This window comes from Athene cunicularia (genome assembly GCF_003259725.1).
Source record: "Athene cunicularia isolate RWA chromosome 14 unlocalized genomic scaffold, athCun1 chr14_part1, whole genome shotgun sequence".
In the NCBI taxonomy this organism is placed as follows: Eukaryota; Metazoa; Chordata; class Aves; order Strigiformes; family Strigidae; genus Athene; species Athene cunicularia.
In genome coordinates this window covers 3403476-3427274 of record NW_020799118.1, presented here as the reverse complement: position 1 = coordinate 3427274, position 23799 = coordinate 3403476, and the positions used below count along the sequence as shown (strand labels likewise).

At 39.3% G+C, this 23799-nt stretch overlaps 1 protein-coding gene across 3 annotated transcripts in view; it reads left to right on the top strand.

The window, feature by feature from the left end:
• The window catches only part of GRIN2A (glutamate ionotropic receptor NMDA type subunit 2A), a 189356-nt gene that overhangs the window by 96586 nt on the left and 68971 nt on the right, over positions 1-23799 (top strand). For all 3 annotated transcript variants that reach the window (XM_026858754.1, XM_026858753.1, XM_026858752.1), the window contains exons 3-4: positions 2844-3436; positions 16631-16745. In XM_026858754.1, the coding sequence (XP_026714555.1) occupies positions 2844-3436; positions 16631-16745 (708 nt within the window). The remainder of the gene's footprint in view (positions 1-2843; positions 3437-16630; positions 16746-23799) is intronic.

Sequence of the window (23799 nt, the reverse complement as noted above, 5' to 3'; positions counted from 1 at the left end):
CCCCCCCTCCCTTAATGGATAGTATGTCCTTGAATATTCTCCTTATAGGAATTTAAATATCTATTGAAGTTCCTAAGGCTGCAATTTGCTTGTAATCTTCCATCTGTTTCAAATTCATTGTAAACACATACAGTCAGATCTTCAGCTCTTTAAAAGCATCACGTGAAGTCAGTGGAATTATATTGCATTTCTTCAGATGAGAATCTTGCTTGTGATATTTGTATTTCCACTGAACGCAAGCTTGTCTTCACCATGTAGTTACAATTTTTTTTTCACCATTCTGATCACAAATTGATATTAATTGCCTGATTTCGACTAAAGTTCACATTCACAATTATGTGAGAAGGATTCATGTAATATTGGTGTGAACTTTACAAAACTGTTCAATTAAAATTCCTTTCATAATTGATTTTTTCTAAATGTTTACAAAAGGAAAGGATTTATTTTTAGTACTTTTCTTTTGTTGTCAGACTCCTGTAATGGTAACACAGGCTGTTGTGCACAAGACCGTTGTTCTTTGCCCAGGAAGGTGACTGGTCTAGGTTAAAAATCTGTATTTACTAGTTAGAAAGGTCATAGTTAGAAATGTCCAAGTACATTAGTTTTTTTTACTAAAAGACTTCATCTTCGGTTGCCTTATTGAAGAAGTTCCTTGTGATGCATGAAGGACCAAGGTGTATGTATCACTTGAAAGAATTATTCCACTACATTAGGAGCCATAAGCCACATTTAGAAATGACGTAGAGTGAAAGGAATGGAAATAATCTATTTAATTTACTGTAAATTATTGTACTTAATTTTACTGTTATTTAGCATAATCTCAAGTAAAAACCAGGATAAGACAAGAGCTAGAGAAGAAAACTGAAGTGATTGACTTTTCATTACAATATTTTTTTATGTTCAGTTAGGAAGCTGCAGCCAACTTTTGTTTCATGGCATTGTCTCTAGGTATCTAATTTACTTAGTAAGTCAGTAATTAAACCATTAAATGCTGACTCTGAGCATATTTTCTGTGTGCTGGGTTTCTTTAGCTGTAAGTGTCCCCAGATAAAAAGCTCATTGTTTCTTTGTTTAAGTATATAGTGCAGGCCACCGGGAAATAGCTCCTAGAAGGATTCAGCTATCAAATCTTCCTAATTCAATTCATCTCCCGAATACGTTTTATAACATCTGTAATTAACCAAAAACCACTTCAAATCTTGGCCCTGGCATTCAAAATGACATCTTTGAGGTACCAAAGAAGCCATGGCAAATGATTTTGTTACCACTAGTGGTGTGTATTTTATACCTTTGATATCACTCTTCATGGTCTGACACAAGTCATAAGACTTTTATTGCTGTCAACCTATATAAAATCCTGGTGTCAGGTTCTTAACATTTGGAAAATAATATCACTCCTCATCTTTTATTAAAAAAAAAAATAGGCACTCAGTTTGCTCTGAATAGGTTTCCATAGATAAGATACAGCACTTGTAGAGCTGAGTTACTGTTCTCACTAATAATTGTATGTTTAACACCATCTTGCCATGAAACCTAAGTCAATTAATCTGTTTCTATTCCCCACAAGTGTAAAATAGGATAGCAGTTTGCAACCATGTTCATAAAACTGTTTAAGTTAAAAGCACCATGTGTGTCTTTCCTGTAAATGCTGTGTAAGAAATCTTCAATCGTTAATATCTTCTTCTTTAAATCAGAAGCTTTTATTTCAGCAGGAGTTCAAGCTTTCTGTATCTGAAAATGATGCACTTAAGTTGCCCCTACTGGTTAGGAATAAATACTGAAATAAAGTAAAAATAAAGAATTATATAGTTTCCTGTGTATAGTTTTGGTACTCTAATAATTGTGATGTATATAAATCTAGAATGTAAAATTCAAAAATAAATGTAGATCTTGCAGTGGTTTTGTAAAAATAGACCAATGAAAATGCTCAGAAATTTAGTGCCAACAGAATATATTATTGTGTTGCCTATTTCTGATAGATGTTGTTAAAAATAAAAGGCACCTGCCCTTATGTTGTATAAAATGTTATGAATACTGTAAAAGCCTAAAACAAATATTAGAAACAAATCTTCTAGCAAACTGACAGCACAGCTGTGTCAGTGCAGTTACCAGTCACAGACTGTGAGGCCAGTGTTTGGATTTCCTTCCATTTAAGTCCTTTAACAAGGACACTGGCAGCCTGCTGGTTGTCCCTGGAGTCCCATCCATGTGTTAATTCTACATCAGGCATCAATGGACCATGTGCTCTGAATGGAGCATGGTTGGTAGCGAGCCCAGGAACAGGAGTGAACTTAGTACCTGGGGATGATAAATCCACTGCAGGGTTTGACAGCTTCCACCAAGTCCAATGAACCTGTGGAAATGAAGTATCCCTCAGAAATTAGACCCTGAAGTACAGAGCTTCTTCATATATATGCAGCATGTGCATTGCAATTTATTTCCATTGTAACTAAAAATTGGTGTGAATTTATTTGGTCGCAATCCTAATAAGTGTGATGAATCTAAAGCTGCCTGCTGGAGATGGGTTGTTTAACAGTGGGTGGCTGTCTCTAGGGAGCTTCCTCAGTAAGTACTGATTTAAGTTGTCTTCAAGTGATCAGGCATTCAGGAATTTCCCACGTAAATATCTGTTTGTCACTTTTTGGCAAGTATCTTAATTAGCTGTGGAACTTATGGTCAGTGTTGTTTACTCATGATACGAGTATGATATGGCACATCAAGTTATTGGAATGCAACATAAGTTTGGTAGCAATGGTGGACCAAAGAGAGCAGAAGAATTAGAAATTCTGTTCATTTCAGACTTGTACAAAATTAGTAATCTTTCATTGTGTTTGGTATTCTAGGATGTCATGTCCACGTTCTTCCAGTTTGGGGCTTCCATCCAGCAAGAAGCCATCATCATGCTGAAGATCATGCAGGATTATGACTGGCATGTGTTCTCTCTGGTGACCACCACATTCCCTGGATATCGAGACTTCATCAATGTCATTAAGACCACAGTGGAAAATAGTTTTGTGGGCTGGGACATGCAGAACATCATCATACTCGATACCGCCTTTGGTGATGCCAAGACCCAAATTCAGCTGAAGAAAATCCATTCATCCGTCATCCTGCTGTATTGTTCCAAGGATGAAGCTGTCTATATACTGGATGAGGCTCGTTCCCTGGGCCTTACGGGCTATGATTTCTTTTGGATAGTTCCCAGCCTTGTTAGTGGTAACACAGAAATCACTCCCAAGGAGTTTCCTTCAGGACTCATTTCAGCATCTTATGATGAATGGGACTACAGTTTAGAAGCTCGGGTACGGGACGGCCTTGGGATTATTGCCACTGCTGCATCAGCCATGCTGGAAAAATATTCATTCATTCCAGAAGCAAAAACTAGCTGCTATGGACAACTGGAGAAAAATGACCGGCCATCTCACACCTTGCACAAGTAAGACTTAGTGATTTGTTTTGTTTTTTTTTCCATATGTAACCTTAGCAATTTTCCATTCTATTGCCATTATATGTTTCTTGGAGGAGAATATTGGTTTTTGTTAATCCCATCATGCCGTTTTTTAAGCAGTGATTTTCAGGTGTTCAAAGGGAACATGCAAGAGGACTTGCTGCACTAGTAACTCTGTGCATGTAAATGATGTCATGTGCTGTGGAGAAGAAATACTGCTCTGGATCTGATGTAGAAGTTTCCAGAAACTGGTCTTAGAGAGTATAACGCTCAGTTAATAAAGTTGTGCCATTGTTTACTTTGAGGTAGAATTGCCAAAATGGTCTGGAGGCGACGCCTCAATCGCATCAGCAGCAACCTGGTAGTATTTCAGAAGGCAAGAGATGTGCAACATTAAAGAGGTGTCTCTGGAATTACAGAAGTATTAGATGAGTTAGGCAGCTTTTATCACCTAATGACTGAAATCTGTCACTTCTGCTTGTGAGGATTTTATTTTTGTCACCTCCACTAGAATAACTGCAAAAATTAATCTGCATTAATCCAAGATGATGTGGATGTTTTCTCAAAACAGTTTGTCATATGAGAACTGCCAAGGTTTATATTAGGATTCTTTGCTTCTTTTTCTTTTTTTTTTTTTTTTCCTTTTTAATTATCCCTTTTAGATGTGGTACTCTTGATTACTTCTACACAGTAATATATTTCTTTACCTGATTTTTGAGAGGAAGTAAAGGGAATCTTGCATATTTTTAATAACTCCTCACAATATCTCATATGGAAGCTATTAAGCAGTATTTATGAAATTTATTCTGATCAAATATTGCAGATGAAGTGTTTTCTACAAAAAAAACAGGATCAAACTGGCACAAGAAGGAAAGTCAGTGCTGACTTCATATAGGAGATTGTGGAATATTTTTAATCTTCTGTAGGTGCATATTTAGATTAGGAGTTGATTGCCATATGATGTCCTGGAGCAGTTGTTTTCCATGAAAACGGCTTATTTGTGCACAGTATTTTTCAGAAACTTGCTTAAAAGCCAAGTAAATGGATGCTAACATTTCATACATGTATTTTATAAACAGTGTGACCAAAGTTCAGAAACTTGCACAGTTCTCCTTAGTTAGGACTTGCCTGTAGTATGACATTTGGTATGATAGTGCTGCTTATTGCATGTGCTGGCAATGCCAGATAAAAATGAAAGCTAATAGCATCCCCTTAACCAAGTTCTGTGCCTTAACAGTGGCAAAGTCGTCCACTATTAATATTTGAACACCAGTTTCTCTGAAAGTTAAACTGTATTCTGTTGTCAGAAGTGGTGTTGTTTAAGATACTGTGATTCAGTTGGAAGGGCCACAAAAACTTGAACCTCAAAGGGACTCCTACCCTGTTGTTTGGGTAATATACTAGTGTAGACTTGAATTAGATATTCAGGATTCAGCATAAGTTGTCTACCTTCAAACAATCATTTTTTTTTCTCATTAAATCTGTATGACTGCAAGAATATGGCTTGTGAGTGTTAGGGCAGTGAAATTAGACTTCACCAGGAGATTCTGCAGTGTGCAGTGCATGATGCACATAGAAATTATTAATAGAAAAAAGTTGTAATATAGTGCACTGTGGTTAATAAAGTCACTTCCCAAAGCAAAACACTGAGCTATGAAGTGAGAATATATTTTCTGTACTGGAGATTTCTTTGAGCTTCTCTGACACCACAAGAACAAGCAGCAGGCTGTTTTTAATTTAGAAATGTCAGAATTATACTAAAATGAATAAACTTTAAGTAGCCCTTCTTATGTAATAACTCTCCAAGACTATTCTTGTCACATAATCTGCAAGAAAAGCAAGTATATACAAGCATTTAGCAGTGCTAAGTAATCTCTGGGAGCTGACCAGTCGCTCCATGCCAAGGTGGATTACATAAATTAATTGTACTTTTTTTATCCTCATCACTAAATTGTAGGTTTCTTCCTAAATGACAAATTAATGCCTAAATTGGGGGTTTATTCTGAAATGTAATCTTCAAAGTTTCAGGTCACAGGTAGTGCAGTTTTATATTATAAACTGCAAGATAAATGTATATGATGCTGTATTAAGGAGTTAAGTTGAACAAAGGATTTTGGAGCATCCTCACGGTGAGAAGGGCTAAAGTAATTATAAACAGCTTATGGATTTGGGATCTGCTGTGCTGTGCCTCCCTGTTCATGCTGGAAATCGGTGCCACAGAAGTAGGGTTGCACAAAGGGACACCTTGCAAACTCAGGAGGAGACAGCTCAGTGGAAAGCAGGGAAAAGGCTCTTTAAGGTGATACTTGAGCAAAAGCAAGCTACAGAATGGAGCAAAACCCCAGGATTTTAAGACTCCATCTATTATAATGAGACTCTAATTCATCTTTAAACCCAGCATAGTATTCTCAGGCTATGCCATAATAGCTAATTTGCTTGTAAATGGAAGATGGTAATGCTTTATGTGTGACTTCCCACATCTAGATAGTGATTTTCATCTCCATTTATAAAGAAATTCTGTGCAAAGAAGGCCATGAAGTGGAAGCTCCTCCTTCCCCTTTCTCAAATCCTTTGAGTATGAAATTGGTTTGAAGATACATATGCTTTGAAGCACACAATTTATCCATCCCCTGTCGCTACAATTCTAAGATGCTTTTATTGGCTTTCTAGACTCAGAAAAAAAAAAACAGGTTTGCTTTAGTTTTTGAAATGATTTGATCAATGTTCATTTCTGATACATATGGGAAAACTAGCTTTTCCCTATGAATAAAGGATTTAAAATAAAATACAGGGATCATTTTCAATGCAATAAGAAAACATATATATATGTGTGTGTGTGTGTGTGTGTGTGTGTATTGATTCAAATAATCTTCTCCCATCTGTGTAAGACCCAAATTCTCCCAAGGCAGAAAAATATTACTGTGTGAAATACTGGCACTAGCGCAGCAGGATACATAGAATTAGCAGCTCATTAATGCAATGTCAGTTGAACAAATGCTTGCTCTCTCTCAGAAAAGGAAAACAAGTAAGCAAACAAACAGCAAACCAAAATAACCCTGCCAGTCGCAGTGGAAAATGCTGCTGCTTTGTGAATAAAAATGCTTCTACTTTGTCTAGAAGAGTATTCGTGTTGCTTATAGAAGTCATAACCCTGAGAGATACTTTTCACAACATTTCCAACCACTTTGATGTGAACGCGGATGGATGGGGATGACCAAGCTGTTGCTCTGTTGTCATTATCCTGAAAAGCAAAAAGATGTGTCCATCCATAGGTAGTCAGACGTTTACCACGTGGTGTTTATATTTGTTTACTTTCAGTTAACCAAATAATATGCACAATTTAGAGACTCATGTTACTTTCAGTAGTGAAGGTGTAGGGCTAGAAAGCTGTCTAAACAGCTCTGAGCAGGCTGTCAGTTCATACCCTTCCCAAGCATAGTTTCCTTCAGTCGTCATCACCGAACCAGGGCGCAGGAGCAATGTGAAGTGCAAAAGGCCAGGTGCAAATGCATCAGTTGATCCTGCCCCGAGTCACCCGCCTTTAAAAACCTGGGGACTTGGTGGGAATAGTCTTTTGGAATGTTCTACCCAATGTTCCCGTTTTTCCATGGACAACCGCACGGTTCATTTTCTTGTCCGTGCTGCTGTGCTGCTGTTAGTTTACAGCATGGCTACGGAACAGTGTCTTCGGAGGGCAAGGGTATGCTGTCTCTCTAGTCCTGATATTCATTCATCAAGTTCAGTATTTTGATTCCAGATTTTAGCAGTGACAGATAATTTTTCCTCTTCTGAGCAAAATCAGGGATTAAATAGACACAATGGTTTGCTGAATAATCCAGCAAATCTGTTTAATCTTTTCCTGCATACAGATCAACAGCCAATTTACAGAGGATTTGTTCATTTAAGTTCTGTCAAAAGACTTGAGAAAAATAAGTATGATCTCCTTTATTGTATGATTGAAGATGTATCATTATTTAACTAATAATTATATATGAGGCAAAATGCTCTTCCACTTGGAGCATACTTACTGTGCAGAAAAACAATGTTATTTACTTTCAGACTCTCCAGGATATTTTGTTTGTCTTTCCCATTTTGTGATCCCACTGTGGTTTGAATGGAACCACTGTGTGCTTACAGGAGTGCATTGCATGTGGGGTGACAATCTGAGACTGTAACCCAAGCTTCCGGAGTCACATTGTTTACATAAACGGCTAATTTGAGTATGTTTTTCATTTAGTACTTTATTTTTGATAACTTAAAGCTTGAGGAAGTTTCAGGTTTTGCATGCTGCTAGATTTGCTTATTCTCCTTTGCTACTGCAAATGCTGCTCTATGGAAACAGATGAGGATGATGCACCTCAATGCTGCAAACCTTCATGGAGCGCCAAGGCCACAGGGATGCAGGGACCAGCGGATTTCCAGGGAGGACAGTATATTTAGGGATGCATCACCAGATGAGGACCAAGCTGCCAGCCCTAGGTTTAATGTTAACAGCTAGTTTCAAATGTCCTGGATTACAAGAAATTATTATTGTCGACATGAAAAAACGAGTGAGAAAAGATACTCAAGACAAGAAAAAACTTTGTCAGTGTCAGGATCCCATTTAGCCTCATTAATTTGTGTGTGGGTGCTTTGTGATCGGGAGACCCAGTAGTATTGTAGCAACTGGATCGGTACATAGGGATACACAAATTCTAACTTACTGCTGGTTTTAAACAGTAACAACTAGATATTTGCAATTCTTTTAATACAGGTGCTGTAATTACCCTCTTCTGTATTATGAGGGAGTTTTCCATAGAGTTGCATTAAATTGCAGGAACTGAATTATGAAACTGTTGTCATGTTCCTTCAGAAGTAAAACTAAACTTCACCAGCGGCAAAAGAGGAGTTGTGGAAGGAAACACTCCACCCAAGAGATCCCAATGTGGTGCTGGTTTACTGACGAAGTGATTCAAGAAATTGTGGAAAATCTGTATCAGAATTTTGTCCCAGGTTAGGTCAGTTTAGGAAGCAGAAGGTACCAAACAGTTACAGACTAGGGCCTTTAAAAAAAAAAAAAAATTAAAACAAGAGTACAAGCATGGCCTCTGTTCTGGAGTTGAGCAGGGTTGAAATCAGGCCTTGAAATTCAAAATGTAAAATTTAAAATATAAGTGAAGCTTCTGGGAGACAGAGCTGCTGCAGACACCATCCCCTTGCAGGAAGCCAAGCAGGTTTCACAGGGAGAGTTTGGAATGCTTCTGAGGTGCTGTAGCAAAAAGTAACCACATTAGTGCTTTTTATGAAATGTTTTTGCTAATAATAACAATAACTCACTAACCTTCTGGTGTTTAGTTACACTGGTCTTGTGGCACCCTACCAGGGGGCTGGACCCTTTCTAATTTTGCTTCCTTCCCTTGCCTCCCTTTCAGAAGGATGCCCCAAGAGTTTTGTCACTTGTCTGGCAGAATTGGGGCAAAATGACTTTTCCAGGCCTCGTGGCAACTAATGCTTTAAGGAGCAGCTGGCAGGAGGTGCAAGTAGTTGGCATGCCATTCCTTTTTCCACAGTCACTGAGCATATTGTTCCCAAAATTTAATTCATCCCTGCTGGCTCAAGGCCTAGGGAGATAGAGCTCCAAAGCAAGGTATCGTTGTGGTTATATTCAGGAGAGCAAGGCCTGGGGGAAGTGGAGGAGGAGGAGGAGTACACACAAAAAGGAAGAGGATTCTCTTTGCATCACTGCAAAGGATTTGACTTTAGAAAAAAAAAAAATCCTACTAGCCTAAGGTATAAAATTGTCTTTAAAAAAGCTTCACTATTTGAAAAATGCACTGCTACATTGTTTAAAAGTGATCCGTTTCAGACCTATTTCTATTTCTGTATGCACTTCAGACCACATATAATACTTTTTACATTCAGGGTTTCTTGATGTATTATAGATCTTTTTAGGAAATCTTAATGATAAATAATTTGTCTTGGGGTTTCCATTGATAAGTATCTTTCAAATTTCACAGTAGAATCATAGTAAGGAAGTTCAGTAGTTCAGAGCCTCAACAAGATGAAGAAAAGACAAAATTTGGATTCACTCCTGCTTTTTTAGGTATGGTGCTGGGTGAATGCCAAACCCAGACAGGCTGGCTGTCTAGATTATTAAAATAGTTGTTTCATACTATTTGGAGGAAGGAGAACTATCACCAGATGACACGTTGGTTGTGAGGCATTTTATCTCCTTTAAATCTCAGTTTGGAAATTCCTTCTTTGGGAGAGAAGGGGGAGAGTTTCTTTTATGAAACCTGTATTTCCCTTAGTCTCTGCTGTTCAGTGCCTGTGGTTGTCACGGATTTGAAACACTGCTCCATGGTGAAGATGGGACTAAATAAAAAATGATAGTCCCCAGTGATGGCACCTGAGGAATTTTTCAGGTTTGATTATCTGATCTGGGCTGCAGGATGAGGGGAGGAAACGTGGGTCTCAACTCAAGGCCACGGGGAGTCCCACAGGCTTTCTGCTCCCTGCAGCTCAGCCTGCATGCTTTATTTTACAGGTCCAGTAACTCCGTTCTCTTCTTTGGAGGTAGCTTAGGAGTGATATGTTTTCATTAGTGCCCGTGCCTCACCCATTATATTTTTCCCAGGCAGTGGACTGTTTGGGAGCTGTGTACTAGGTGGATTTCACACTAATTATAAACCAGCCTGTTACTGGAGAGCTGGCTCTGTTCCTGAGCCCAACGAGTCTGAATTTCTACTTTTAAAGTCTGAATCTGTACAAAATTATAAAGGAGAAAAGGAAGGAGCAAATAGAGTAACCAAAAGAAAGGGCATCTCAGACAGTTTGTGCTTCCTCTCTCTGAACTTGCTTTTAAAACCACGGGACACTTGCTGAGGATGTTTGCATGAGCCTTTTGGTTTCTAAAAGTGTAATTCCTGTATGGGGGGCAGTGCCCCCATTCTGCAGCCCCCTTGGCCAACTTTTCCTGCACCCTGGGGTGCCCCTGCTGCTTCCACGGTTTCTCTCATGATCACACTTGCACCTGCCACAGTTAAAAGTTTTAAAGGTAATGCTGGGAATTCAACGTGTTCCCCAGCTGCCTAGTCTAGCAATTTATTTATTGCTAGATACTGTAATGTTATGAAAAGAGGCTAGTGAAGAAGGCGGCTTAAACCTTGGCAGGGGAGAAACCAGAGGATCCTTTCTGTAGGAAAAGCAGCTGCTGTCTAATTGTGTTTAGTTGTGCAACTTGATCCTAGCACAGAGAGTTTCATATTGTATTTCAGTGGATAGATGGAAAGAAAACAAACATGAAGTAAAGAAACATGGAGAAAACATGAAAATAAACAGTTTGGATGGGAGAAGAGGGAATTTTTTACACTGTATTAGTTTTGGTGAGAGCATTTTTTTGTCATATGTATAATAATTATCACAACTACATTGTATGTATTTATTTTTAAGGGATCAATTAATTAATAAGTTTTAATTTATTCCACTGCTCCAAGGACTTCCTGGCTCAGTGTATGTACATGCACACAATTGCTAGCTTTTAAAATCCAGGTCTTTTCTAGATGCCCTGAATTTTTACACATTTGTAAAAGTATTTTCTTACATATGACATCTTTTTAATGTTATGATCCTTGCATCTTTTTAGAAGAGAATTTCAGTTTTTATTTTAAGCATAAGTAGACCTGTCTGGCCTGAGCAAGCATAGAGTGCTGTTGCTTCAATGTGGAGACTAGTTTTATCCTGTCTCTACAGCAGCGCTTCCTCCTGGCTGTGCAGTGCCTCTGAGGGATGCTTCCAGATTGTGTTCCGTATTTTTTACTTATTTCTAAGACATATCTCAAAAATCTGCATTCCTCTTGTCTTCTGGCCAGGGTTTTCCCTCAGCTTGGCTTTCCCTTGTCCAGGGACTGGTTCATATGCTGTTGCCTGTGGCAAAGGTTACCCTGAAAGGAGGAAACAAGGGGATAATCTCTTGGCTCACTGCTCTTAATGGGTGAACAGGATTAAGCTTGGCTTGCTCTGATGGAGAAACAAATTGTGAAGTAGTGCTGCAGGGTCTTCTGAGATGCAGGTGGGTGGGCGTGAGAGTGCCCATCCTGAGGACATGAATATTTGGGAGGATGCTCCCTGCCTTGTATCCTAGAGATACAGCAAGTGGAGGGTGCTGCCGGGTGGGAACTTCCCTGAGCACCATCTCTGGTGACGTTCTAGAGGTGACATCACACCTGCTTCGCCTTGCAGGATTGCTTCCTGTGCAGTGTTGCACTTTCATTCTGTCTCTGTTTTCTCACATCCCCCACAGAACTTTATGAAGCAGGGGCTAGGACTGATCTTTCTTTGAAACAAAGTAATCTTTATAATTTCCATGGTTGGGTTTTTTTCCTTAAAAAAAATGCCCACCACAGAATCCACTAAACCTTGCTTTTGCTCTCAAATCTTTGCATCTATTAGGGGAACACTTGTGTATCTTGCATATACGTATATGAAAATACATGGGAAACATCAAAAGGAAATCCCATAGCTTGCAAACTTGTTTGCTGTTGTATAACAGAAGCAGAAAGTCTGCTCCAGGACTGGTCGTGGTTTTTGCTGGGGCTTCAACTGTTTTCACACGTTATGGGAAATCCTCACCGAACACCTTATGGTCAAAGAAAGTCCATGTCATCTGTAAGGAGACGGGCCAGAAAGGTGCTTCTGTTTCAGCGATATTGTACCCTAGCAAATGGTCTTCTAAAAACTGAGGTCTGATCCTTTTGGCAAAGTCTTCCCCCATTTGTTAATGAAAATGAGAATCAATTAAATTGTAATATAATATCTACAGGGTAGAAAAACGCACCTTATTCAAACATGTTCTGTCTTTCTGGATAGTCATACTTTTGACATGGATAAGTATTGCATAGTTTTGGCCTTAATCTGAAGCTTTATCTGAATTACTTACTCTTTCTGAGTCTATAAAAATTAAGTTGGAAACCTTGAGATCAGATTGTAACCTTGGTGCTTCAAAGGCTTGCTGTGAATACAATGGGAAATGTTGTGCTATGGTGTTTCAGCCTTGTCTTTTCAGTTTTGTTGGGGAAGGTGAGAAGCAAACAAGAATTGTATAAATGTTTAAAAGTGTTTTGAAATATGTAGTACAGACTAGGTTCTTTGCATGATAAAAAAACTGGTTTGGATTCACTGTGAGAGTAGCTTTATTTCTACCCCCCAAAATCTCATTTTTCATACATGTTTTACCCGGGGTATCTTACTCACAAACTTCAGTTTGCAAAAGTTAATTAAGACTTCAGTGTCATATTACTATCACAAGGCCTTCTGCTGTCATGTCTTTGTAAAGGTTACAGCATTAATGAGCTATGCAAACAGATTAACTACTAATCCAAGATGTATTTTGAATTGCCCCCTTAAAGCAAGAAGCCTAAATAATCAAGCACCTCATTTAGTTAAGAACAGGAATATGCAATTTGAAAACTTCTTCGGAAATATCTTTTGACCAATTCAGAAGCCAAAGACGTCTTGGACAGAATTAATCTTGGGCAAACTTAAAACTCTGGAAGAATAATGTGTAATATAAATACTTTCTTTTCCTCACTCTTCCTAAAATCAGAAACAGAAAAGCACATGGTTGTTTTCTGTAGAGACAAGCAGTTTAGGATCTTGGCCAGTAAAAACAGAGCAGGACTTCTGTCCTTTGTGGAAGAAATACGACAATTCAAAAAGGAATGTAGATTGTAGGCACTGGTTTCTGAAGAACTCAGGCAGCTAATGAATTTCACACAGAAGTGTGCTTGGGAAAACAAGAATCTCTGAAGTTCTGTTTTATTGCTGCAGCATTGAGAAACTGGGGTACCTCAGACTGCATCACTCACTGATAACTGTATATGACTCAGACAATACAATTTTAAGAGACTTTTACAGATTAGGGACTTTTTTTTTTTTTTTTTTAACTTGCAAGATGTGTTTCACTACTAAATGGCTGGTAAATTCACACAGTTTAAAAACAGAGTTCGGTTTTTCAGTTTAGATTTGTGGTTTGTCTCTTTTTGGAGCATTTGAGCATCACTGCAGCTACAGCACTGCATCTTGTGATTGGCTAGCTTCTAGCCTAGAGCATTTGGAAATTAATCCTAAAATATGATGAGTGTTTGTAACCTGGGGTAGTGATCCTACCAAACTACACGAAAGAAGGGTTCAACTGTAGTCCAGTCACAAATGTAATTAAAAACCCAACTGGACACTGATGTAGTAGAGCATGTGTGTTTGTGGTCCAGCCCTTAGGAGGACACAAAATGCTCACCTTTCAGTTTTATGGAAATCAGATGATTTCTGCCTGGCCCCACAAGAGGATGTGTTCATTGTGGAGGATGTTATTTCACATGTATGAATTGGGAGGGAACCTGTGAGGGAGGGTGCAAAAGTACCAATACAATAGCGCATGTTTTCCCAGTATGTCTTTGTTTTCCCCCTGCGGTGACTTCTTGGGAATTTTATTCCTTGGGTCACAATGCATTTGATTTTCAGCAGTGAGCAAACGTTATGCTGGTTTCTCACATGTGTGTACAAGCAAATTCTGTTTGGTGGTTCACCACTTCCTTTCAAGGTGACAAGCTTTTTATTCCTAAGCAAGTTCTTTCAGTGCTGGATGAAAAATGTAATATATGAGAAATTAGTTCAACTGAAAAGCAAAGTTCTGCCAAGGGGAAAATTTTCACGCCGAAAGTCTGCCACAAAATATGAGTTATTATGAATGGTGAATTTACAAATTGCTGTCAAACCAGTGCTGAATGATGTTAATATGGCTGTTTAGGGCAGTCCACATTTAATTACTAACTGTTATGATACAATACCATTATTTCTTCTGGGTCTGTATAATTTTATTTAGTGTGCTGCTTCTACTGGGATTTTTGGGCAGCCGTATCAATTCAAAGCCTTCTCCTTTGAGTGTGAAGTTGAAGAATTTTGCCTATGTCAGATTGACCAGGAGATTATGCTGCTACAAAAACAATGAAACAAAGAAAAATGTAAAGCAGTTATCAGTTTCTTGTGGATAAAATATTACAGAGAAATGTACGAAGAACAGTTAAAGTAATTTTAACACCCTTCAAAAGATATCTCTTTGCAGGATTGAATAATACTGGTGTTGAGTTGAATTCCAGAAGGAGAACACCTAGGTGAAAACTTGGACTGAATTTCTTTTGATTAAATATGCTGAGAATTCAGTGCAGTTCAGTGTGATTAACTTCAGAGCATGGATATGAGGTGGGGGGCACGTTATCTTCTGGATGTGTCGTGGGATCTCTGAGATGCTGAATTGCAGTTTTTACCTCTCACCCCCAGGATAGCCCTGTCAGGCTCCCATTGACAGTCAAGACAGGGTTTTGATGTTTTTCAACATGACCAAAGAACACCAATGCCAATACCAGCCTTTTACTCTCTTCCTTTTCATGCCTGATTTTCGTAGGTGACAGAATTTCAGATAATGTACAAAATGATAGATTTTTTTCAATATCACAGTCTGGGGAGCTTGACCTGTGTGCTGTGGTAGTTCAGATTCTTGGCAGTAAGTTCCCTGTATTTGTGCTTTAAATAAAAACTGCAATTTCTCATCACTCTTTCTGACCCTGGAGCGGTGGAAACAATCTGTTCTCACCGAGAAACACTGAAGCTATGTGGAACTGGAGCAAATATAAACATGGATTTATGCTATAAATCTGTGGAAAATTTTGAGAGAAAATTATTTTTGAGGAAAATCAATTTTGTTAGATGGCCAGAATGCTGGTGTTTCTGAATCAATGAAAGGACAGTGCTTTGGAGAAGAGGGTACATGGTTCAATGATGAATGGAAAGCAGCAGTTAGAAATTAAAAACTAGGCATATTTGTCAGGAATGGAAAAACTAAGTAGACTATATTAGAATTTGTATAAACTCAATAAGGAATTTAAGACTTCTAGGGGAAAATCTATGGCTAGAAAAGCTGTAGGAATGTACAGAGGTGAAGGATGTCTTTAAGGTGATGAGTAGAGTAACCGAGATCCCTACCCCAGGGTAGATCAAGTCCTTGGCAGTGTCTGGCTGTGGAGCACTTCTGGCCCGTGGCCAGGGTTCATGAAGCCACCTGTGGTGTTATTCACCAGAGTTCACAAGTGTCCCTTGAGGGCACAGCCGGGGTCAGAGCAGTGACTCAGTAGAGATGATGTAGTTTTTGCTGACGGGATTACTTAGGAGCAGTATTCTGTCCTTAGAACATGCATGTTAGCGTGTCAATACAGGAGAACAGAGAAAGCAAGAAGGAGTACTGTGGCACATCTTTCAAGAGGTACCTCTTGTAGCACTGAGTCATTTCCTTCTGTTGTCATAAATTTGTACAAAATTTTCAGTTAAGTCTTTTTCTTTGTAGCTGAACAAAGAACCTGTGGTAAATAAACAGTTTTATTGACTCAGTGCTCAAATGACTAAGTCTAAAGGCAGGAAATTTGGGATTGAGCTGACATTTTCAACAAAAATTTAAAAATCCTCCTTCTTCCTGTACATTTTATTCTGAGTCCCTTTATTTTTTTTTCTATTCAAAGTGCTAATTAGTGTATGTATCTTTAGAAAACCACTGGAAATTAACCTAAATACAAAGTTTATGTATCTTTTTTTCTTTCTGAAATTACTGAACTGAAATGGTATCAACCTCCTCAAAGTTTTCATGTCTGGTTTTGGCTGAAGGCATTAGTGGAATTTATCCAAGTGTCACAAAGACACCGTGTATAGATACAGTGTCAGAAAGGGCTGACTGACTCCTGGACGTATAGGCAGGTGAAGCCAGACTAGATGCACTTACTCCATGTATTAGTCTAATGAGATAATAGTATAATGTTACACACAGAGCTGATGTAGACATGTTTAAAATAATCCTGAAAAACTGGTGAGCTTGTGCAATGGGCCAGAAAGATTATTCGTGGAGTGTACAGGTCATACATAATGTGGAAGCTGCTTTAAGAATTCTATGTAAAATCATATGCAAACAGTGTTTTGCTTTGTCTTCTGCTATGGGATGCCTTGAAATGCTGAGTCCCCATGGTGCAAGCGTAGGCTTTTCACAGCATTAGCAGGATTTGGTGCGTGTATTTCATCAGTGGTTCTGATGACTGAACTAGCTTGCTCATTAACTGCTGGACAGCTCATTAATTTTTCAATAAACTTTTTTTCCTTGCCTTCTAGGTTTATGATGAATGTGACTTGGGAAGGTAAAGATTTGTCCTTCACAGCAGATGGTTATCAGGCACACCCCAGGCTGGTGGTGATAGTACTGAACAACGATCGCGAATGGGAAAAGGTGAGCATGACGTCTGGGTAAAAGACATGAGAGGAGATAGGAGAGACTTGGTAGAACCCTATTAATGTCAAGTAGACAGGTTAATGTCATGAATGTCAATGATGTTATTCTACAGGTTTGTCACAACAGTTCAGAAAAGATAATTATACATTATTCTGAGTCGGTCTAAGGGAAAGCAACACATATCAGTGAAGATAAGCCATGTGCATTTCAGAAGATTTCTGTGAAACACACTTGCATTTATTATTATTACAATTTAGTAAAATAAAATGGATCACTGAAAAATCTCCAGAAACTTGGGCCTACCTACCTAAATTTGGATAGGTTTGTATATCATGACAACTCATAGAATCATAGACTGGTTTGGGTTGGAAGGGACCCTAAAGACCATCCAGTTCCACCCCCCTGCCATGGGCAGGGACACCTTCCACTGGCCCAGGCTGTCCGAAGCCCTGTCCAACCTGGCCTGGAACCCTTCCAGGGAGGGGGCAGCCACAGCTTCTCTGGGCAACCTGTCAGTGTCTCTCACCAGTCTCACAGTAAAGAATTTCTTCCTTATATTTAATCTAAATCTCCCCTCTTTCAGTTTAAAACCATTACCCATCATCCTATCCCTACACCCCCTGATCAAGAGTCCCTCCCCCCTTTCCTGTAGCCCCTTTAAGTACTGGGAGGCTGCTCTAAGGTCTCCCCGGAGCCTTCTCTTCTCCAGCTGAACCCCCCAACTCTCTCAGCCTGTCCTCACAGGGGGGTGCTCCAGCCCCTGATCATCTCTGTGGTCTCCTCTGGCCTCACTTGAGCAGGTCCGTGCCCTTCTGATGTTGGTGCCCCCAGAGCTGGACACAGCCTGCAGGGGGGTCTCACCAGAGCAGAGGGGAGAATCCCCCCCTCACCCTGCCGCCCACCCTGCTCTGGGTGCAGCCCAGGACACGGTTGGCTTTCTGGGCTGTGAGCACACATTGCTGGCTCACAGTCAGTTTTCCATCCACTGACACCCCCAAGTCTTTCTCCTTGGGGCTGCTCTCAATCCACTCCTCGCCCAGCCTGTGTCTGTGCTTGGGATTGCCTCCGGTCCTTTTATTTGCTTGGGTTTGTATCATTTGGCCAATTTTAAAGTACACTTTTTTTTTTTTTCTTTTAAATGTGAATTTCCTGTTGAATTGGCAGATAATTCCTGTAACATTTGCCTAAAACCTTCAGAATCTTGTCTTGTGTTCTCCTGGTAGGCAAGTCATCTGCATAAACCTCTATATAGGCTAGAAAGAAAAATGTCTTAATATCAGAGATAATCACAGATGTGAGTAATAAAAGAAAGGAGTTTATAATGAGAATTTTTTTCTTTAAAACTCGCATCTCAGCTTGTTATTATTTTGGCTCTGAGTTTTTCAGGTTATCTGTGGTCCCCTGTTTTAAAATCATGGGACCTTAGAAAATGTTTATGATATGACACTGTGGGAGAAAATACATTATGTATCATTCACCAGTTTTATTTTAAAATCATAAAGCATGATCCTACGTTATCTAAATTGCTGCTGAAATCTATGAACTCTTTTTCTTATAATTTTAGGATCCCATAAAATTAACTTAAAACTCCAGTTTATAAAACCACAAGACTCTTCATGATGTTGAATAATAATGACAAAATAAGAATTACTGAAGGACATCTCAGTAAATATGCTAGTCATGCAAAAACGCAGAGAGTATTCCTCATACATTATGCTATGTAATTCTTTATGTTCATTTGATGCAAATTTAATTCTCTGGATAAATTTAATCTTAACCAAATGTGTCAATCTGAATCTTTGAATGAATCTTTTGCTCAGTAACCATTATGAAAATGTCTTACCCTATTTTAAAATTCTTCAGCAGTCTGCATATCATATATAATGTTCTGGAAAAGAATATTATACTACTTGAGGAATATTAGTATGAGGCACCAAAGGGAGAAAATAGTTAAGAGAGGCAGCCAACAATGCTTATGGTATAATGATTTAATACATTTTGTACCTTGAAACTTCTCTAAAGAGACCATTCAAAGGACAAGGGGAGGTAGGTTTGATGTTTTTGAAAAATGAGCTAACAGCAGCAAAGAAATGCCCGATATATGAACTGACATTATTTCCAAGAAATAACTTGAGCCTGTTTTAAACTTCAAGCGACTCCCCTATCAGAGAACAGAAGATTTAGTGCAGGTTTTTCTGGATCTAACTGTGCATGTTGTCCAGCAGCAGTGCACACCCCACCTGCTGCACTGGGCTACAAGACTCTCAGTAGGCTGATGCTTACGTTGTCTGAGCACAGTTTTCCATCTGATAAATCCTTTCCTGCTTATTGTCATGTTGGAGGGACTCCTAGGAGGAATAAAAGAGTGACTGAAGGAAGGCTCCTGCCCAGAAAAAAAATTACGCATCTGCTCCTAGCTGCCCCTTTGCTTCAGAGCCCTTTTGGTAGGAGGCCAGAGTCAGTACTTGGGCCAGGACAGCCTGCCCCTAGTGCAGCTTCTGCGTCTGCTGCTCTGGTGTAGGACTGTGGGAAGGGGGCCAGGTTTAGTTATGTCAGAGGGGAGAAGTGAAACGCGGCCAAGAACGGGCTGTCACCACCAGAATTATTCTTCTGACCACAAGCTGATCCCTGCCTCTGTGGATGAAGACAAGTAAACTGACTAATCAATTTTCCTGGCAAGCTGGATGTAGCTCTTGGCTATCTCGGAGCACCCCGCATTTATATCAGCAGAGCGTCACTGTGTGCTTCAGAAATAACGCAACAGTTCCTCTGACTTAGAGACATGAGAACCCCCTGCCCACCCCCTGGTTTATTGGAACATCTCTCCAGTCTCGTCTCGACATTGTTCCCAAGTTGCATTTCTCACCCCGTATCTCTTAGCCAATTTCTGCCTCCTTCTTCCTTTCTTCCTGCGCTGTTTTGCTCAGTTTTAAAACTGTCAAAGTTACTCATCTGAGAACTAACATTTCCTGCTCCGAGTTTCCAGCCAGGCGCATGCTTTTACTTCCAGTTACAGTATTGCAATGAGTATCACAGAATTGTTTTATTGTAGTCTTAATAAAGATCCTCAATCTTATATGTAAACATCAAGTCTGAGAGTCTAAATCCTAGAATTAAATTATTTACTCATGGAAAAACTGACAATGCAACAGCCTGCTACTCCTTGTAATATAACTAACGTACATAGAGATTGCGAGTAGCTACTTTATTATTTATGTAAGAAAGAGTAATTGTGGTTTATGGGAAGATTTTTTTACTCAGTATTCTCCTGAAAATACAAGATTTAATATTAAAACTCAATTCTCTTTGGTTTTAGTGTAATAATTGGCTTTTACTTAAATACAATTTTTCCTTGGTCTCCAAATTGATATAGTTGACTTGAGGCTTGAGGTTATAGAAAATCCATTCAACCATAGTTGAATAGCATACATCTTACCTCTAGGAAAATAAGTTCCTTTTCCTTTGCAAATTATTCAGTATCAAAACTTTGAAGTGGTAACTTCACATGTAAATGGGATTGACTGAGGGATTTGTCCCATATCAGATTCTGAAAAAAGCTGGTTGGATGATAATAGTTTGAAGACTGAAAATCACTTCTGGGCATGTTCATCAGGCATCCGGCAAGATATTTTGACAGATCCTATAGCAGCTGCTCAAAACTTCTGACATCAACATTCATATTCTTGCTGCTAATCTTGACAGGCAAAGGGGCTGCTGTTCTCAGGCAGGAGATTTTTAAGAAGACAAGCTTAATGTGCTTGTTTCAGTGAAACTTGATAAAATTGCAGGAGTTAAGAGTGTTGCCCAAATATCACCAAAGCACTGCAGGAACACTGTGCTAGGGCTAAAAAATCCTCAGAGGTCCAGCAGTACCAGCTGCAACTCCCCCAGTAAGCTTATCTCAGTGAGGTGTGACCTACCCAGCCCATTAACTTCACCGAGTTGCGAACTTCACAGCCTGTTGGTCTTTCTTATTGTTAGGGGTTTTTTTAATGTGGAAATAAACCCAATCAATCCGATATTAAAATAGTATATAATTAGCAGTGGCAAAATTAGGTGATTTAATTACTTGTGCATATCATATACATTAAGTAAGGTAGGGAGGACTGTATAGCATTTCAAGATGAGTGTATTCCAGGGTAAAAACAATTTTTACTGCTGCTCCCAGAGAGATACAGCTTAAAGTTACTATATTCTGGGTGAATTTGTGAGATATAAATGTCCTGCATTTTTGTAGCCAATGAATTTTTACAAGAAGCAACAGCAGCAGGTACTGTGTACCACAATTACTGGTTAAATGTGACTGTGAGAACCGTTACTTATATCCAGGTTTATTCTAAATGTAATTAATCATCTTTAACTTTCTATTAATGCAAGATTTAGTGTAGAACTTGATTTTGCTCTGATGATGTAGCATATGCCAGATTTACAAGCTCTGTGTGAGGCTGTACACGTTTGTATCTAAGTAGGAATGAGTGGGCAGAGGGTGTGTGATTCCTGCCTGGAATAAATGAACCAAGGTCTTCACAGAGAGCTCCATCTGGCTACTAACATCCGCCATCATGTAGCCAAGAAGAGACAGCTGTCATATCTAATGGTGTGCCTGAAACTTCATGGGACAAAGCCCTAACACTGGGTCAGATTTCTGACAGAACTTTTTGTCAGAGTACTGTGATAATAAAAAGTCACTGAGATGGTATAGGGTAGCTTCTTACAAAATGTTGATTTCAGAGCAAGGGTTATGACAGTGGAAGGATTTATGCCTCGTGATAGACATTCCCTAAAAGTTGTGAAGAAATGCATATATCTTAACTAGAACAGATGAAATTGCACAGTCTAATCATCCGTTTGCCGGTATATCTTTTTCAGTAGCTCTGTGGCCTAACATGATACGTTATCTTTGCCCATAGCAGGAACAGCATGCTCTTCAACATCTGTTGGGTTGTCATTTTCTTTGTTCTATCCTTGTTGCTTAGTGTATTTAGTCTTCCTGTAAATACGCCTCTCCTGACACTTACTGTCAAGTGAAAATTGTGTATTGTTTCTGTATCAGTGAGCTTTTACCTAGCCTAAAGGCCTTTCCATTACTTAGCCTAAAGGCCTTTACTGTACTGAATGGTTTGAATTACACCAATCATTATGCAGCATTCCTTAAATCCTGCATTCCCAGGAATCGAGGCTACCATGGAAAACAGGGGTAGTAGAGTGTGCTTTGGGTCTGGTCTTTACAGCTAATGTCAGAGAGGAGGTTAAAGAGTAGGAAGACTTTCTGGGCAGCTCGTCTTCTCTGGAGGTAAAGGTATGGATAGCTGGACTTCTGGACTGTGGATTTCTGGAGAGCTGTAAGATCTTCACTGAGAGCAGAGGTGACAAAAAGTCTTCTGTAGCTGGGAGGTGGAGGAAGGGGCTGTAAATTTTTTTAGCTCTTTTCCTTTCTAATGACATAAAATTTAAATATCTTCCCCGGCACGGGCTTGAACTCCTGCGCTACATGGAGTTACTTGGGACATTTCCCAGTACCAAAACTAGACCAGTCGCTGAGAATTTGGTGAGTGCGAATTCTGTATTGAAAAATGAGGCTACAGGAGGTGGTAGCTTTTCTTTCTCATCCTGTTTGTTTATAATCTCTCTGGATAGTGTATTTGCCTTTGAGCCCGGCTGGTCGCAGCATTGGTGCCTTCCTGTCAGCATAAGGAGCAGCCCTGAGGGAAGAGCTGTACATTTACATACCCCGTGTGAGATTCTGCAGCAAATTTTGAAAACTTCAGAGTCTTTAAACAGACATCTTCATGCAGGACTGTAAAACACTGCCTATTAATAAGACATGAAAGTGCTCACAGCATATTTTGTCATTTAAATTTAGAGTGTCATTGTGAAATACGGACCTTCAGAAACATGAAGCGACACAAAGGTTTGCAGCAGAAGGTATACAACAGATGCTGCTTCTGGGGAAAGAATTTTGCTCCTATGCTTTATTCTGCAGCTGCCTGGTATTGCTAGCCCAAAAAACTCAATTTATGCTTTCTAGTTATTGACTTAAAACTTGCCAGAGTAGCTCTTCCTTTTAAATGGAAAAGTGTGATGAAAAAAACCTAATAAATAGTTTGTCTTTAAATCAAGATGAGTTAGATTTTGCATTTGCTCAGCATTATTTTCCTCACAAAAGTGAGACAGCTCAAAAGGTGTATTTGTAATATCTGTTTAACGTAAAAGGAATATCCCTGCACATTTTTCTCTTTTCAGAGATTTGGTCGAGTAGTCCTGGGAGTGCATTTAGTATCCATGTTGTCATGTAACATTTTTTCTTACAAAAGGATGATGACTGTGTATTGCGTACAGTTCCCATCTGCTGGGAAGAGGGTGATAGGACCGAGTTATTTGTTTGTTTTCTCTGAGATATGCTGGTGTGACAGACTTTCTTTTCGTGCCAGCGTTGGCACACAAGGGAGAACATGCTCCGTTCTTTTCCCTTTCTGCTCAGGATCTGGCCTTGCTCTTTTTCTTGGATTCGATGGCCTCTGTGAGGCTGTGTGGTTGGGATTATGTCAGTCATCCTTGTGTTATTTAGAGACAGCTTTAGAGTGCAGTGGGAGAGGGGTCTCTCTGAGGTACAGCAATGTGTAACTTTGCAAGTTGACTGTTTTAGGCTTACTATGTTTATCTGTTACACAGAAACACACCAAATACTTCACTATCACCCTCCTCAGCCACAATCTACAAAAAAATAAATAGGCAGTCAAATAAATGAGGTGGTCAAACGATGTAATACAGGGAGTTTGTAAGGTGCTTCAGACAGTGGGGGATGAGATGAGGATCCTATGATTGCTAATTCGGTCTGACATCAAACAAGCTCTTCTGTGCTCTCAGCCATTTTCTGCTTTCCTTCCTGTATCCTGTAGAGATTAAACCAAAGGGAATACTCCAGACTGCATATGAAGATGGAGAAAATAGGAAAGAATGGACACAGTCAAAAGAAATATAGTGGTACACGTACCACTGCAAGTCTGTACTTGAAGCTGATTCACATACAATAGCGAATCAAAGGTTTGAT